The 17275-nt window shown below is 38.2% G+C and overlaps 1 protein-coding gene across 1 annotated transcript in view; it reads right to left on the bottom strand.

Annotated features, from left to right (window-relative positions):
• Nucleotides 1-17275, bottom strand: part of SNTG2 (syntrophin gamma 2) — a 276316-nt gene that overhangs the window by 137973 nt on the left and 121068 nt on the right. The window contains exons 3-4 of the mRNA XM_054195752.1: nucleotides 2584-2640; nucleotides 2430-2487 (exon numbers count right to left, since the gene is read on the bottom strand). Coding sequence (XP_054051727.1) covers nucleotides 2430-2487; nucleotides 2584-2640 — 115 coding nt within the window. The remainder of the gene's footprint in view (nucleotides 1-2429; nucleotides 2488-2583; nucleotides 2641-17275) is intronic.

Genomic DNA, 17275 nt, shown 5'->3' with positions numbered 1-17275 from the left:
GTGCTACATTTGCTACCCTCCAGTCCACTGGGACCTCCCCAGTTAGCCCCCTCTTCCAGAGGTCATAGACTCTCCTTTTGTTCTTGAGGTCCAGCCAAAGGTCCCTATTTAGCCAGGCCGGTCTCCTTCCCTGCCTACTTGTTTTTCGGCACATGGGGAAGCCTCCTCCTGTGCCTTTAAGACTTCTCTCTTGAAGTATGTCCAGCCTTCCTGGGCTCCTGTATCCTTCAGGGCAGCCTCCCAAGGGATTTTGTCCAGCAGTCTTCTGAACAGGTCAAAGTTTGCCCTCTGGAAGTCTAAGGTGGCAGTTTTACTAAGCCCTTTGCTTGTTTCGCCAAGAATCAGAAATTCGACCATCTCATGATCACTGTGCCCTAGACGGCCACCAACCTTTACTTCCCCTACAAGTTCTTCCCTGTTCACAAGAAGCAGGCCCAGGAGGGCACCTTCCCTTGTTGGCTCACTTACCAGCTGCATGAGGAAGCTATCTTCCACACATTCCAGGAACCTCCTGGATTGTTCCCTCTCTGCTGTGTTGTATTCCCAACAGATATCTGGGAGGTTAAAGTCCCCCACAAGAACAACGGCAAGTGACCGCGAGATTTCCCCCAGCTGCTTATAGAAAGCTTCATCCGCCTCACTGCTTTGGTTGGGAGGTCTATAGCAGACTTCCACAGCAATATCAGCTTTATCGGCCCTTAACCTAATCCAGACACTCTCCACCCCATCATCACTATACTTGATTTCCGAGCTCTCACAGCATTCTCTAACATACAGGGCCACTCCTCCGCCTCTCCTTTCCTGTCTGTCCCTCCTGAAGAGCTTGTAGCCATCGATTGTGGCACTCCAGTCGTGTGAGGCCATGCTTCTGTGATAGCCACTATGTCGTAGTTTCCCTGGTGCATCATGGCTTCAAGCTCCCCCTGTTTGTTGCACATACTGCGTGCATTGGTATAGATGCACTTCAGATGTGCTAATGACTCCAGCACCTTTTTATGAGTGTGGGCCCCATTTCCTACCAGACCCCTCCCAGGTGCTTCCATGATTACCAAACGTCTGTCCCTTCTCTCAAATGAAATGGCAGAGTGAGAGTCCTCGCTAGTCAACCATCCTTCAAGCCCTGGCATGCCTCCCTTGCGTTTATTCCTGACAGGCCCAGTTATCTCCCCTTCCCCCCTCATATCTAGTTTAAAGCCCTGTCAATGAGCCTTGCTAACTCCTGCCCCAAAATTCTTTTCCCCTTCTGGGACAGGTGCACCCCACCTGCCACCAGCAGGTCAGGTGACTCATATACCCAAAGCCCTGCCGATAACACCAGTCCCAGAGCCACGAGTTGACCTGATGCCTCTTCCTGTTAATTTCCTCATTCATGATTGCCACTGAAGGGACAGAGGAGAATACAACTTGCGTTCCTGATCCCTTAAGCTGCCACCCCAAGGCTCTAAAATCTCTTTTAATAGATTTTGGGCTCCTTCTACCCACTTCATCACTACCCACCTGAAATACTAAGAGGGGGTAATAGTCAGAGGAGTTTACTAGGGCAGGAAGTTTGTCCAACACATCCCTGACCCGTGCCCCAGGGAGGCAGCAGACTTCCCTGTGAAGTGGGTCAGGACGGCATATTGGCCCCTCTGCCCCCCTCAGTAGAGAGTCACCCACAACAATGACCCGTCTGCTTTTCCTTTTGGAGCCAGTTGTGATGCTGGGTCCATGGCGACTTCGTTTTTCTAACATTTCTGGCCTGGGTGTATCATCCTCCTCTCCAACAGCCAGTTCTCCTGCAGGACTTCATATCTGTTCTGCAAGGGCAACTGGGAAGGTGGGAGGGACCGGGAGGGGATTCACCTACTTCCCTGAGCAGGGACCTGTTTCCATTCCCCCTCTTCTCTGCGAATAAATGACAATGTGATACTTAACTGGGATAGACGACACTGATTTAGATCTTGTGTTGTCATCACCATAATAAACATCACAAATCACTCTTTGCTTGCAACTAGGCACAGTTAGTCATCCCATATAGCAGTGAATCACTGTGTAGGGAAAAAATATGTCTGGTTTGTATTTTTTATCCTCTGGGTTATTAAAGTTAAGCACATCAATAGATTTCCTATGTCATTTTTTTGTTTTCACAAGTAACTTTAAATATTTTGTTTACAACACAACTGTCTTACTGCAATAAAAAATATGTTTTCTGAAGCTCTTACTTACCAGTAAAATTTCAAGTACAGGTCCTAAAGACTTGAAAAGTTTATAGATTTTAAATTCAACACAAAGGCACATGGACCATTTGAACATTTATAGAAAGGCTTACAGATAGTGTGAGGCTGAAAGAGTAAGCCATACATATGTTTTAATTCTCCAACAGCATTTAATTTTTTTTTTAAGTATACTACAGCACTATATAAGTAAATAGCATAAATATAAGTTACCTGCTTGGTCTTTAAATATTTTTGATATGACGACAGGCACTTTGTGCTCAGCACCACCCTGTAAAAGATGCGTATTAACCATGAGATCCCAATTAATACTGAAGTGAACAAGTCATACTGAAAATTAAAAGAAGAAACAAGAAGTTATCCATACCTTTATGCTTAACCCCAAGCCACCAACTGGTTGTCTACGAAGTGTAACAGTTCTGTGCTTTAAAAAATTGGAGAAAAAAATAAATTTAGGTGAAAACACAGGATCTGAATAAACACAGATGTTTCTCAACTGTTTTTTATTTTTAAAAAACTGATTTTCAAAGGTAGCCTAGAATCTGAGTGATCAAATTCAGCTCTGAAGTATGATTCAAGTGATTTATAGGCACTCACTTAATTCCTTACCATAGAGAGCAGAACTTGTGTGTGAATTGTGCATGCAGTCTTTTAGTATGTTTTTCTATTGCTGAGGTGATATTCTTCCTAAATTTTTACATGCTTTTGCACTGCTTTGACATGAGAAAACTATCTGAAGAGCTTTGAGAAGTGCATTTTCATAGCTATCATGTATACATGATATTTATTCTCATTTTTCAATCACAATTACCAATGTTCTCTAATCCATATCTTCAGATCTATACCAATTTTTGCAGTATATGCCAGAAGACTTTTAGTGATAGTCTGCTTCAAATGGTTATTTTCTTGCATTTCATGTTTAAGTGCATAAAGAAGATAAACATTTATCAATATTTTTCTACAGCAACCTATCATATGTTTAACAGTATGCCGAATTTGACATTGCGTTAATGTGTAACTCTCGGTGCCTGACAACATAATAGTAGCACTTCATCTATTGACAATAATTACAGAGTTGAGAGGAACTTTTTTGCAGACTGCTGAACGGTACTGCATTGAATGCCATCTTTACAGTAATTCCTAAACATATAATTTTTTTTTCTTTTTCTGTACATGAGAAACATATGAGATTACTGCTATATGTATACTTCCTGATTAGGTATTTTATGATTTCACCAATTCAGATAAATGTAAATTTGTATTTCAGTAGTCAAGCCCAAAATCTTATATTGACACATATTATATTACTTTTTCTAACGCTCACCTTAGTAGACATATGTTCATATTGACTCAGGGGAAAGGGGAACACCATATATCATACATGTCAGTCTCATTTTAGCAGGACAAAACTAACACATATGGTAAAACAGTTAACAATACTTTCATACATTTTTAAAATTTCTCTCTTCTGTTTCCATGAACATTGTATTACACCAGTCTGTGCTAAAAACGGAAAACTATTATATTACGACACATGGTACCTGATTTATATCAAAAGGTTTATATGATTCAATTTCAGACGATATCATTCAGCTTTACTGAAATCTGTGCTAATTGAAATTGTTTCAGATGTTCTTTTCTTCATTTTGAACTGCATCAAAACTTTTCATCAGAATGATCATAAACACTGAGAAAGTTCAGATCCAATCTGAATTATGTCTCTACCTTTAAATTCAGTGACTCATTCTCAAGAGTCATTTTCTATGACACAAATCCTGTCTGCTTAGTTAAATTCATGTTTCTCTCCACCTGTACTTACACCCCGTAAACAAATTATTCCAATATATCCCATCACATAGGGATGATGGAATAAATAATTTGACAGTTTACATTGTTTTAGCATTTTCGGACAACAAATACAAACCCGCTACATGAATAGCTTTAGCAATTCTATAAAAGACAAGCGAGGTATTATTTATTGGCATCTTATACATTCAACTACAACTAACACGTGTTTTTATATGGTTGATAGGTACATTTCAAATGATAATACTGATGATATAATTGAGTCTGTAGCCCTATGAAGCAATCTATGTGCATTACATATTGTAACAATCTTGATATTTATATTTTTCATATGATCATAAATCTGGTAATGAACCATTCATTCCATTATGGAACAGAAGTAAAACCAGTTCATAAGGATTTAAAGAGGAACAATTTTAAAGGCGAAAAGTATCAATGAAAATACCTTTTCAAATTACATGAGTACTGCTATGAAATTTCCAATCTTGATGACAGAGTACCAGTGTTGTAATAACCCTTATAAGGCAGTGATCTGACACACCACAAAAACTGGATTAAAAACATAAAACTATTCAAAAATAATATGGGGTATTTTAAGCACATGTAAATTGGCTAGTTGCAATATTCTGAATCAAAATGTAATTGAGATAAGACTACTCTTTACTGAATGTGCTTCTTGTGGGATAGGGACAGTACCTGGATTATTTTAAAAAATTAAAAAATCAGTGATCTAAAAAAATCTCAAATAATTGCAACAATGTTTTTAAGGTACAGCTCTCGTGATAAGGTAATGATGAACAGGACAGGTTCTAAGCACTGAGCACTTCAAGGTCAAAGGTCATTTCAGGTCATCCTTGTAATAAGGAAAACAGCTCAAACAAATAGAGAAAAGCACTCTATCTGGCAAAAGGTGGTCTTGCAAAAAAACTAAACATATGAGTCACGCTGAGTATGAGAAAAACCTACGTTCCTGCACAAAGCCACAGCCAAAACCACTAGTGTAATACTACGTCATCAGGAGACTATTAAGAAGTTGCAGAGAGACTATAAATTATTTCTGTATCTGGCAGTGGTCCACACACTTTAAATAATACAGCTCGTTCCGATACGCTCATTTTGAAAATGATGCAAATAAATTGGAGAGGTAGCAGGCAAGAGCCACAGGAATGCAAAATAGCTTGAGAGATTTGTGTAATAGTGAAACAGATGCCAGCAGTTAAATGTACTTAGCTTTTTTTAAGCACTTTTCAGGGATGATCAAGCATCTTCCCTGGCAGAAGATGACCGAATCTTACAGACGGATACAGTGAAAATTTCAATGACTTGAAGTGGAAAACAGACACATTCAGACTATAGACACAAGACAAGATTTTAAACTTTTGCAGTATGACATGCCATAACAGGATTTTTTAAAAAATTTTTTTAATAGTAATATGGCCTTGAGACCTTAGAGTGTAGGGATATTTCTTTAAAGCACAAGTGTTATGTTATTTCATTAAAACACAAATTTAATTTAGTTCTAAATGTAGTATTACTAAAATACTTTGGGCTTTTTTTATGCTAGTAACCAGTACACTATGTAGGTAACGACATTACATATTGACATTAGTTACATAAATGACATTAGTTTCACAGCCTACCACAAACATCCTCATTCTACAGAGCAAGAATGGAGGCACACAAAGATTTAGGGACAGTTAATTCTGTTTTAGTGATCTGAAACGCCTAAATACTTTTTCTAAGTATTTGTTTGAACTTTATCTGTTAAAAGTATCTTGTTGACCAGCTTCAGTCTTAGCTTTGAATGTTCAGCATTTTAACACATCATAATTTCCCATTAGAAGATGAGATGCACCTAATGCCTGATCAGCAGTGTTAACTTGGTGTTAGTTTACATATATGGCACACCTAGGACCATAAAGCACCTCTGTTCCAGGGGAAGGATGATTCACCATGAGATATTGAGACTATCCTTTTCTTCCTGTAACCCTTCAACTTGTCCTCCGCATATCTTCCAACATAAAAGACAACACATAGACAAGGTTCAAGAGACAGTAACCTGTATATTTCTAATATTTGACTTTGCAACTTTATTTTAAAGGAGGAAATTAAAAAGCAATTTTTGGGGAAACCCACAAATTCACATGGTTCACTATAGGCTAGTTTCCACTTAGTCCTTCATTTGGACCCTTAAATTCACTACTAGACCCCTCAAAAAAATAAATAAATCTGTGGGTAATTTAAAAGAGATTCAACATTAGATACATGCTTAAAGCAAGACACTACCGGATTCAATTCCAGGTTTTGTAGGGAAATGTGCTAAGCAGTAATTATTCTCTTTTATTTGATCTTTCCTTTCTGTCCCTTCTAACTTCATTCTGTTGTGGTGCCATTCTCTTCTCAGGACCTTTCTTTGCTTTTGTTCGTCTCGTCTTGTAACTCCAAATTCAGGGAGGTATTTTTCACTTCTCCTTCAAACCAAAGAGCAGACTATTTGTCTTACAGTTCCAGTCTCACAAGCCATGCATATGCTAAAAAAAAAGCAGGCTGGAGGATTTTCTCCAGCAAAGCAACACAGCAAAACTCCCGCCCACACTACTAAATTTTTCTCTCCTTGAAAATGTTATGATTACCACCCAAACTGCCTAACTGGGACACTACATGACACACACCACCTCCTGATTTGGACTGAAACATTGTTCAAGAGAGTTGTAACTGACACTGGCCAAAACCGAGACTGAGGTTACACCAACACCCAGTACAGACAATTTGGCACAAGTCGAAACGCAGCCAGGGAGCACACTCACTCACAGTATAGACAACTGCGGGCCAATGTTGAATGTGTGCTATGGCTGTGTTTATTTTCTAGTAAAAATTCAGTCACATCAACGTGTATGATGGATCTTGCAATAAGTAAACATAAAGAAAAAGGACACCAATATACATTAACTACACGCACAGATTTAAATTCAAGTATTTCTCATTATGCCTACAAGTACTGGTAGCATTGGTAGACATGTACAATAAAAACATACACATAAAATAACATACATCTTAGTATTAGATTTTATTTAAATTCTGATGGAAAAGCATGTAACGTTCTGATGGCTGTCACAGTGAGACACAGTCCTTGGTCCAAAGAACGTTAAAAAATATTTCTCTCAATATACTCTAAATGATGATGCTTCTATAGCTGACACTACAGATACAATTCTAATAATGTCACACTAATAAATCCTTTTATAAACTATGTAATAAATATACTAATACTGGTACAAACATATTCTTATAATCGTGAGTCAAAAGTTTAGCTGAACTCAGGGTTGCTAGTTGGATTTGCTTTCATGAAGCATTTCATTTGCTTTCTGGTGTGCTTGAGTGACTACTGGTAACACAGTTCCTGACTGTGGACTACTTTACTGGTATTGCTGTCTGCCTGCCTGCCTGCCTCTGCTTTTTCCTTCAGGCTGTCAGCTGTGCAGAGTTGGAAGGACAAGACTAACTGATGATATGTTATCATGAATCTTTTGTATTAGAACCCAATCTTCTATACAAATGTGGATTAAGTACCCAACTGACAGGTTTCAGCATGCTTAAGATGACCTCTGTGAAAACAGAACTGTGTGCACATAGAGTATGTTTCAAATGCAGTCTAAAATAGAGAGCTTATTTTCATTAGAGGTGACAGAATAAAGTTTCCATCAAATATTTGATTCCAGGCACGTACATTGAAATTAACCTGACATTTTCATAAAGTCATCTATAGGAACAGAAATCTATAATAATAATAATGCCCAACCACTGGTGTAAAGCAAGGAGGCAAAGGCAATGACAGAAGCACATGTCTGGCTGTCCAGATGTTGTGTTTGTTGAGAAAAGCTCAACAGAAAGCTGCAAATCTCTTGGATGCAGAAATCAATGTCAAAGGACTGTCTTTCCATCTTTTCTCACAGAAGAAATGAAGGCAGAATTCATGGAAGATGAGAGTTATCCACTTTATTGTATTAGCATCAAAGATCTGAGTTCATTCCTCAGAGGCAGAGGGGATATATATCCAGATCAGTGAGAAGACTTTCAGGAACATCATACAGACATAATCCAGAAGTCACGTCTTCTGGCAGGATGCAACAGGTTGGTGATATGGGAAGGAATTCCATTAGTAGTTCTCATAATGGAGAATGTCAATGGACTTTCTTGATGTGCAAATGCCCTTCTTAAAGCAGAGATCCCAGACAGCTGTAATGGTGGTAGATGACCATCAAGCAAATAGACAGATACATTTACGACTCCAGGGAGAAGACTCCAAATTGTGTGACCGAACAAGTGCAAAGAGGCACATCCCATAGGAATTCCGCTTAGCCCAAGAAGCACCAGGCAGGTTCGGTCTGAGTTTGTACCAACATCCTATGTATGAAAATTAGCTAGGAAAAAAGGAAGCTAGAGACCTGGACTTCTAAAGTCATGTTCTCCAAAGTCTTTCAGTAATCCCTGAGGCGATAGGCAAGGCTTTAATGCCTTCCTAAAGAGATGGCTTAAGGAAGATGGATTCAGGTTCATCAGAAACCGAGGGCATTTTTGAAATAAAGGGAGCCTGTACAGGAGGCACTGACTTCACCTGAACTGTAAAGGCACAAAAGCTGCTGGTACTTAAAATTCAGGAAGGCCACAACTAAAGTTTTAAACTGTAGTGTGGGAAAAGTTGACAGGTACGGAAGACAGTGTAATTATGGATGACGCTCCTCTTACATATATAAACAGAGATATTCTGTATCCTGAAGTGAAGAACAGGTTAGGGAGGGAAAAACATGAACAGGAAACGTAAAACAGGGTGCCAAAACCAAAATTGCGCTAAATCTGAACTAAACTCTGGAGAGGTAGGAAAATAATACCGGGATGCAAAGTATGTAAGAAAGGTAAAATAGGCTAGATAAGTAGCAGAGTAAATGCCTTGTGCTACCGAGAACTTAAGAGTCAAATAAAACCAATATGGCAACTACTTCAACAAGTAAACCATCAGATTACAGGCTAAATACAAGCAAGAGTCTTTATTAGTGTCCACTCTACTAGGATGATAACAATGACTGAGATATGCAAAGAGGCAACAGGAATGAAAAACCTAACAGGGGTAACAGACTTCACTTAACCTCTGGTAGATCAGACAAATACACGTAAGGATTATAATGCAGTCAATAAAAAGTAGGTCTCTATCAGTCACTGCTTCATGGAGCTCACAAGATTAAACTTAGTACTTGTCCTGATCTTGAGTACAGGATGCAGGATCTGGTTAATTTATTTTTTTTTAAGAGTCAAAAAGCTAGTCTGTAATAGCAACCGCTATGTGCTTTACGTTCAACACTTACGCAACTGTGATCCCAAGAAGGGAACTAGGCAAAAGTGAGGAAGCTTGCTGAAAGGAAAAATAAAGTGGACAGATAAGAAAATTAAAACTTTATAGGCAGTATGAAAAGTGCGGAAACAAGAAGACAATGAATGCCGCTTATTAGAAGGGGTTGATTAAGAGAAACAGGAAAACTGCATGACTAAAGAGAAGGTTAAGAGAGGTTATTACATGTAAAGAGTGATGGACATCATATTCATATGAAGACAAGAAAAAGGAACACAAGCAAATAAAACTGAAAAACAAAATTAGGCAGCAAAGGCAGCAACAGAAAAGAGAGTTCCAAAAACTGCCAAAAAGAATAAAAATTAATAATAAATCTTCAAATCTATCAGGAGCAGGAAGTCTGCCAAAGAAACCACAGGGTCGATTTATGATCAAGATATAAAAGGCATACTCAGAGTAAATAAGGCTACTGAAGGGAAGATAAATTAACACTTTTCATTAGTGTGAAAGAAATTAGAGATGTTCTTCCAACTTTCTTTGTAGCACAAAGGACGTACATATCTGTCTGAATCTGAAAGCACTTTATAAGCAAATTGACTAAATAACAGTAGCAAATCACCAGGGTCAGACAGCATTCACCCTAGTCTTAAAGGAACGCATGGATGAAAGAAAGCAGAATCATGGAATGATACGTCTCAATAAAGCCTTGATACATGAAGACTATAACATTGAAAATAAAATCCCATTTTTTTATAAAAGGTTCCAGTTAAAGCTCAGGAAACTTAAGGTCTGCACTAAACAAATTAGAACTATAGGGGGGGAAAAAAAATTATAGATAGCAAGAGAAACCATAAGAAAGAATAGAATTGAAAGACACTTGGATGAACTTGATCTATCTTTGAAGAGAAAGTGTATTTTCTAAAGGCAAGTTAGGGAAACATAGGAACAATGAGGGAAGAGCCTTACACAGATATATTGCTAATTAGAATTAGTTAGAAACTAGACAGAAAACAAGGGGATGGATTAAATGCATAATTTTCTCAATGGAGGAAAGGTCACTAGTGAAGTTCCACTGTTGCCTATGTTGCAACCTGCATTATTCAAAATACTCACAAAGTATTCAAAAAAAAGGGATGAGCAATGAGATTATCTGTACTGCTTACTGAAACAGGAGGCATAAGTAAACCAAAAATATTTGCAGAACATCTTACAAAATATTAACTGAGCAACAAAATAACAGACAAAATACAATAGCAGATTAAAACTAGTGAGAGATTATTTTTCCCATGTACGTTATTTATATAAGGAATTAGGATTGATTCTAAACCAGTCATTTCTACTAAGGAGTAAAACCTTGGGGTTAAAGTTGATGGTTCCATGACATCGTCAGTGCAGTGTTCACTAGTGGTCAAAAACATAAATCAAATTTTTGGAAGTCTTAGCAAAACAACAGAGACCAAGCAAAGAACGTTCATTATAGCACTGTAAAAATCCAAAGTTCACCCCACCTTGAAAACTAATAGAAAAGGTCCAGGAAAGGACAATGAGGATGATGGAAGCACAAAACTGATCCTGTACATGGAATAAAAGAATAGGCTATAACTCTGCATCCAGAAAAAAAGACATACTGGGGATCAGGAGGTTCTTACAATACAGTAAGTTGCACAGAGGACAGTGAATGGGAATCAGTTTTCATAGCCTTTTCCAGTACAAAATTGAGGACGCATGAAAGGATACTATTAGAAACTAGGATCAGAACAAACAAAGAGAGGTGATTCTCTGTGCAACGTATAGCAGATTCTAGAGTCTGGTGAGAAAAAACTTCTGGATGTTGAAAGTCTACATGTGTTCAAGGGGATACTGGACAACTGTAGCAAAAATAAATCCATTAAGAGCTAATACAAAACTGCATTTTGCTCAGGAAGGCAATGAATAACTTAGGGCATGGAAAGTGTTAAGAGAAGCATCAAATATTCTTGCCCTTTGTGGCTTTTCTAGGGAAACACTAACGGCTGCTGTTGGAAAAAGGACATTGGGCTCAGCACGTTTTAGGTATTGCTCAGTTCTGAACTTCTTATTCAATGACAAATTTCATCATTACAAAATCTGGAAAGAAACCGACACTAGCTTTGCAAGTAGCTATGACTAAAATTCTACTCCGGAACTTCTTTCCAAAACTGAATTGCAGTATTTGTGGGAAAAAACCCCTATCTTTTTGTGACATTAATGATAATGTCATGCACATACACAGCTAAAAACCCAGTGTTTATGTCTCGGTCAAACATACAAACAACTTTTTTCATGTTTTACTTGCCTGCAGGCTAGATATAATTTTTCTTTTCAGACTAATTTATTTATGGTTTGAGGCTAAAATGAGGCAGACATCTGTGTCAGTCTTTAAAAAAGCCCCAACAAACCACACCAAAATATACAGAGCTACAGTTGACTGTATGATGGCTGTGTAATTTAATTTCATTATAGGCACAGAAAACTCTTTAGAAAAGTGTTACTAATTATCAATCTGAACAGGAAAGCTGAAATTAAGACTTTTTTTTGTGGTTGAACTAGTATTTTGTTTTGCTAATGATGTCCTCTAATAGTATCTAAGAGTTTATTAAAACTCTTCATTCTGAAGGCTTCCAACGTACCCAATGTGTATACTATGATGATCACTCATCCCAGTTGTGCTATAAAGCAGAAGTAATTCTGTACCCCCCATAGCACACCACATAGTAGGCCCGTTTTGTTTTGTTTTCTGTTTCTAGGAGATTAGAGGAAGAATAAGTGCCCTCCATGAAACTTCAGGACACATTTGGATAGTAATTATTAAAATTGTAATTGGCCAGGATATCGACAGGAAATATTCCTATCTGAGACCTTTTATTGTTGCAAGTTGTCAAGGATTTTATTATCCGTTTCTCAAAGCGATACTGTCTCTGTAACACCTACCACTATGTTTAAGGGTAACAATTTGGCCGTGACATTCTCTAGCATCTAAGTTCTGAGAAACAAATGCATCGACCAACGTCAAACGTACCAGCAATGGAAAGAGAAGGTAGATTTACCTGCTAAGTGTTTGACGGGCGGTTTGATCTGCTTGTATGTCAAGCAGTTCTTTAGGCAAGCAGGCTGGCTGTCAACTTAAGTCTATGGTAGAAGAATATGTATTTTGGAAATTTATTTTCTCTTTGAACAACAAACTGTAAACCTGGGAAGGCCATTGAAATTTTCACTTTTTTAAATGCTTTAAGTATTAAAGGAAATCCATATTGCCTAATGGCACATATCTAAGTAAAACTTTTGTCTTGTTCTGATGCATGAAAACACTGGAGCACGTAGGCCTTGACTCAAAAAATTTGCATATGCTTAAAGACAACCAAACTGCATTTAGGAAAGCAGCCTACTCTTTGTGAAAGACTACAAACTCAAAAGGAACTTTTAGGAATGAAATTCGCATAGCCCCAATGGTTGAAGGGCAGAATTTAAATTTTGGGTTAAAAGCAATATTTATATGTGATCTATCTGTCTTCGTCTCAGTCACTATCACCCTCATGGAATCGCATTTACTCTGCAGGAGGACCAGAGCATGACCAGTGGGTTTGTGTCTCATCAAAGCATATAGCTCGGAGACAGGGGCTTTATTTCAAAATAATATAATGTTCTGCCAACTGAGGCAAACAACTGCACTGCAGAACAAGCTGTTAAAGATGTGACTAAACAGAAAAGATTTTGCCCCAACTTAAGATGCTGATAGCCATAGTCCACAGATGAAAGCAGCTCAAATAACTTATTCTTAAATTCAGCCCATATGTTTTGCTTACATGTAGATCTCAGAGGTGTTAGAAATCCAGGGAAAGCCAGTTCCAGAAGAGTTCTTTACTGAAACAGCACATATAACTATATAGATAGGGGGAGGAGGGCCTTAAAAGGCCTCAGTCATCAATACTGAAATAAAGACCGGTGAGGTAGAAACTTTCAAGAACTCCAAGAACGATGCCAGGCAAGAACATATTGAAAAACAGATACAATATAAATTTTAAAACATGGAAGACACAGACACCATACAAAAGAACACCATGCCAACAACTGTATAGAGAAGAGATTGCTTGGTAACAGGAGGTGTAATGCTACTTATAGCAGCTACAAAGAATTATATAGCTGACAAAAAATCCTATCGCTTTAATAGTTTCAAAATGAATGTTACTTTCAAACGTAATTCAGACAACTATACGGTCAAATACCTGTCTTTTAGGTATGAGATAGCTCTTGACATACAAAACTTTCTAAATTCTTTTAAAACACAATGACTCAACAGAAGAGTTTATCTTTGGAAACTGGTATTTGTTGATATGAATTGACATGATTGGAGCTTCATGGGCAACATGAGGCGACACTTGCAGTCCTTATTTCTGGTACTGTTTTTTAGCAAGACTTCAGATCCACCTGTCAATGCATCGCCATTATGCCATTATTACCAGATTGTTAACACCTTCCACCGGCACTTATGGTAAAGGATCTTTCAGTAGGAAAAATATTATATATATCTATCATAATGAACAATGTACGAAAGAGATTTCAGAAGATGACTCTGCTTGAAGTAATCCACACCTATTGATATAACAGATATATATGGAAAAAGATTCTACATGTACCATATCTCCCTTTTCTGTGCCAGTATGCATGAAAATATTCACAAATACACATATTATTTCCAAAGATCAAACTGAAGCACATGGTAGAAAATGCTGGAACACTTGAAATCACCCAAGTTCTTCAGATTTTGTTGAAACTGTTCTAAGAAACAAGTCCATTCGCAGGGGCTAGAACAGGTTGGAAGACAAAGATCATCAACACTTTGATTTATTTTTAGTCTTTTCGCTTCTACTTATCAGTAAGACCACTGGGCTGACTTTACCAGGGTCCTCCTGGGCTGTTCTTGCCACAGGGCAGGGAGGTTCTGTGGGAAACCATTGTGTTGGCTTCTCTCCTGGGCAGGCATCTACCCCACTGCGGGACGAGGATACTGAGTGACTTGGCAACATTAAATATAGCCATGAATCAAATATGCCTCAGTACCTAAGCCCATCTAGGCCCCACACTCAAACCAGAACAGACTATTACCCTTAACAGATAACAGACTATTCCTTAAGCAAGGTAAGTGGCTAAACAGGAAGACAGGAAAATGTGAACAAAGAAATCATTCATTGCTGAATTGTTCAGAGTTGTTCAGAGTACTTTTTTTAATAAATAAACTTTATTCCCACTACTACAGTTGCACCTGTCATTTTATTGGAAAGAGTAGTCTCAAAAGGCCTCCTCACTTGTAGAAAGTAAGATGTCAAATTTACTACAGGTACTACATGGCAGGTTGACAACAGAAAATAAAAGCCAGTCTTAGGCAATTATGGCAATAACAGCAGAACTTGCCACCTAGGCCCTTGGGAAACATGCACGGGAAAGGAAGAAGCAAAACAAGAAAGTGCAATATGAAGAGTTAAAAGAGAAGCCTGCAACCTGTCCTGCATGGATGAAAGGGAAGAAACAGTCTGATAGCAGAAGGGACAAGAAGATAAAGATAGGTACTTAACATACCTTGTCTTCCTTTTCTTCAGCTCTTGAAGCTACCACAAGGAAGTTATGAGATAAAAAATGATTGAAGAAACAGACCCTGTAGAAAGTCAGACCAAGTAAAACGTACCACAGAATGCAGACATCCTGCTGGTTGTTACATATCCAAAAACAACAAATGACGATGTGGAGAACAAGGATATATGAAATTCTTCAGGAAGTTTTCTCCTCAATATGGAGTTCCCATGATGAGGATTTTCTCAGCTCACACCCTCCACGTCTCCAGCCCTAGAGCTTCCTCAGCAAATTGTTCTACATGTATTTAACGTTCTGCCACAAATCTCTACAGAGACTTCCACTTCTGCTCACACAACTCTCACTTCTCACTGACCGTCAACGAACTTCCACCTACCCAGTGGCTGTAGGTTACAGTCCGCCTGTTTCCTAACTCTCTTCATAGAAACATGGATTTTAAACTACGGTAGGGGCTGCTCTTGCCAAAATCATTTCCAGATGGAATTCAAAAGAAACACCAGACTCTGGAAAGAGAGTCTGCGTAGCACTCTAATGAGAGAGAGTGCTGGATTATGACTAATCACTGAGTCTAACAATATAGGCATCCACACGATAACGCTAGAACCACACAGCCTTACGCTGCTGCATAAAGATATGGCATCATACAGCACATCAGATGAACCGCAGTGCCATCATCTAGGACTGGGACACAGAGATTCCTTCTTCCAGTATGTGGCAGTCCAGGGTCAAAGAATACTTAACCAGAAGAGTACTGAGTTTTGATCGCTTCCTTACTCACTGCTGTTACTACGTATATACATCCCACAGCCTTTATTAAAAAATGAGTGTAACAAATCTTAAGAAATGAATGGAGCATGAGGAAAGTGTAGATGTCACACAGTTAGCCACTTCGGTCAGACTGAACATACCACGTATGTGCATTTCCACAAGTCATTAGTACTACCCTCTCAGGAACTGTAACCACCAGCATCTTACAATTAACCAGGTAAACAGTCAAAGAATACATTGAAAAATAATGTAACAGCTTTTTCATAAAACTGTATCGTGGATGGTGAGTCAATCAAAGAACTTTATTATACGTAGGATTTGCTATATTAATTACAACATGCCAGCTTTTCAGGAAAAGCTTTTTGCTCAAAAGGTGCCTGTATGAACTTTAGTCCCAAGTCTGTGTTATTTTTAATAGACTGTTTTGTATTCTTAGAAATAGTTGCATTGGTTAAAAAGACAGTGTAACTCAGAAAGTAGAACAAGTTATGGAGACAGTGGAAATTTAAGTCAAGAAAAGTTGAGAAAGAGAAGGAAAGACACGAATTAGTCCTCCATGGCATCAGGTGATGCCTTATTCTCCACTTCCATGAAGAGGAGGGCAAGCTGTAATAAGGAAACAAGCAGACAGAAAGCAAAAGATTGTTGATCGTGACAGCTGCAGAGAATCCTTACTAAATATGGAATAATAATTATAATAAGATAAACTGGTAAAAATATGTTGTTTCTATTACTGTAGATTAAAAGGGGTTTTTGGCTTTTAGGTTTTTTTTTTGGGGGGGGAAGGGTGGGGGAAGGAGTTTTTTGGTTGTGGGGTTTTGTTGTTGAGTTTTTTGGAATTTTTTTGTTTGTATGTTTGGGTTTTTTTTAGAGTAAAATTAAGTCACTCATTTGATTTTCAAAACCTGCCAACCTAAAGAAGTATTATACAAAAAACCAGAACCAGATTGTTCTCACAGATGTACAAAGAAAAAGAATGAGAGGCAGCAGTCACAACTTGCAGCAAAGGAAATTCCGATTACACATAACAACAGGAAATAATTTCACCGTGACAGAGGTTAAGCATCAGAAGAGGCTGCCCAGAGAGCTGCTAGCATCTCCATCCTTGGACATACTCTAAACGTGAATGGACAAAGCCCTCAGCAACTTGTCCAAACTTGGGAGCTACCCCAACTTTGACCAGTGGGTTGAATTAGACAACCTCAAGAGGTAGCTTTCAATCTAAATTCTTACATGATCTGTTCTAGTAAAGATGACTGTGACAAATCCATGATGTGACAAATTGTCTAGGGTGTGGTGCTCATATTAAATGTGTCTGAATGAAACATATTCAGTCTCAGTATGACTTCACAGGAATCCTCAGGAACCCCTCTACTGAGTTGTAAGACGCTTAATTTGGGACAGGAGCTTTCTTTGACAAGTAGTATTCGAGGACCTAGGACCCGGACTGTTCTCAGACTGAGGATACAGATTAACTATATGCAGATCATCCATAAATATGGATTTCCATAGTTACTAATAACATATATAAGACACT

The sequence above is a fragment of the Rissa tridactyla genome, chromosome 3 (genome assembly GCF_028500815.1).
Source record: "Rissa tridactyla isolate bRisTri1 chromosome 3, bRisTri1.patW.cur.20221130, whole genome shotgun sequence".
Classification (NCBI taxonomy): domain Eukaryota; kingdom Metazoa; phylum Chordata; class Aves; order Charadriiformes; family Laridae; genus Rissa; species Rissa tridactyla.
This window is presented reverse-complemented; position numbering and strand designations above follow the sequence as displayed.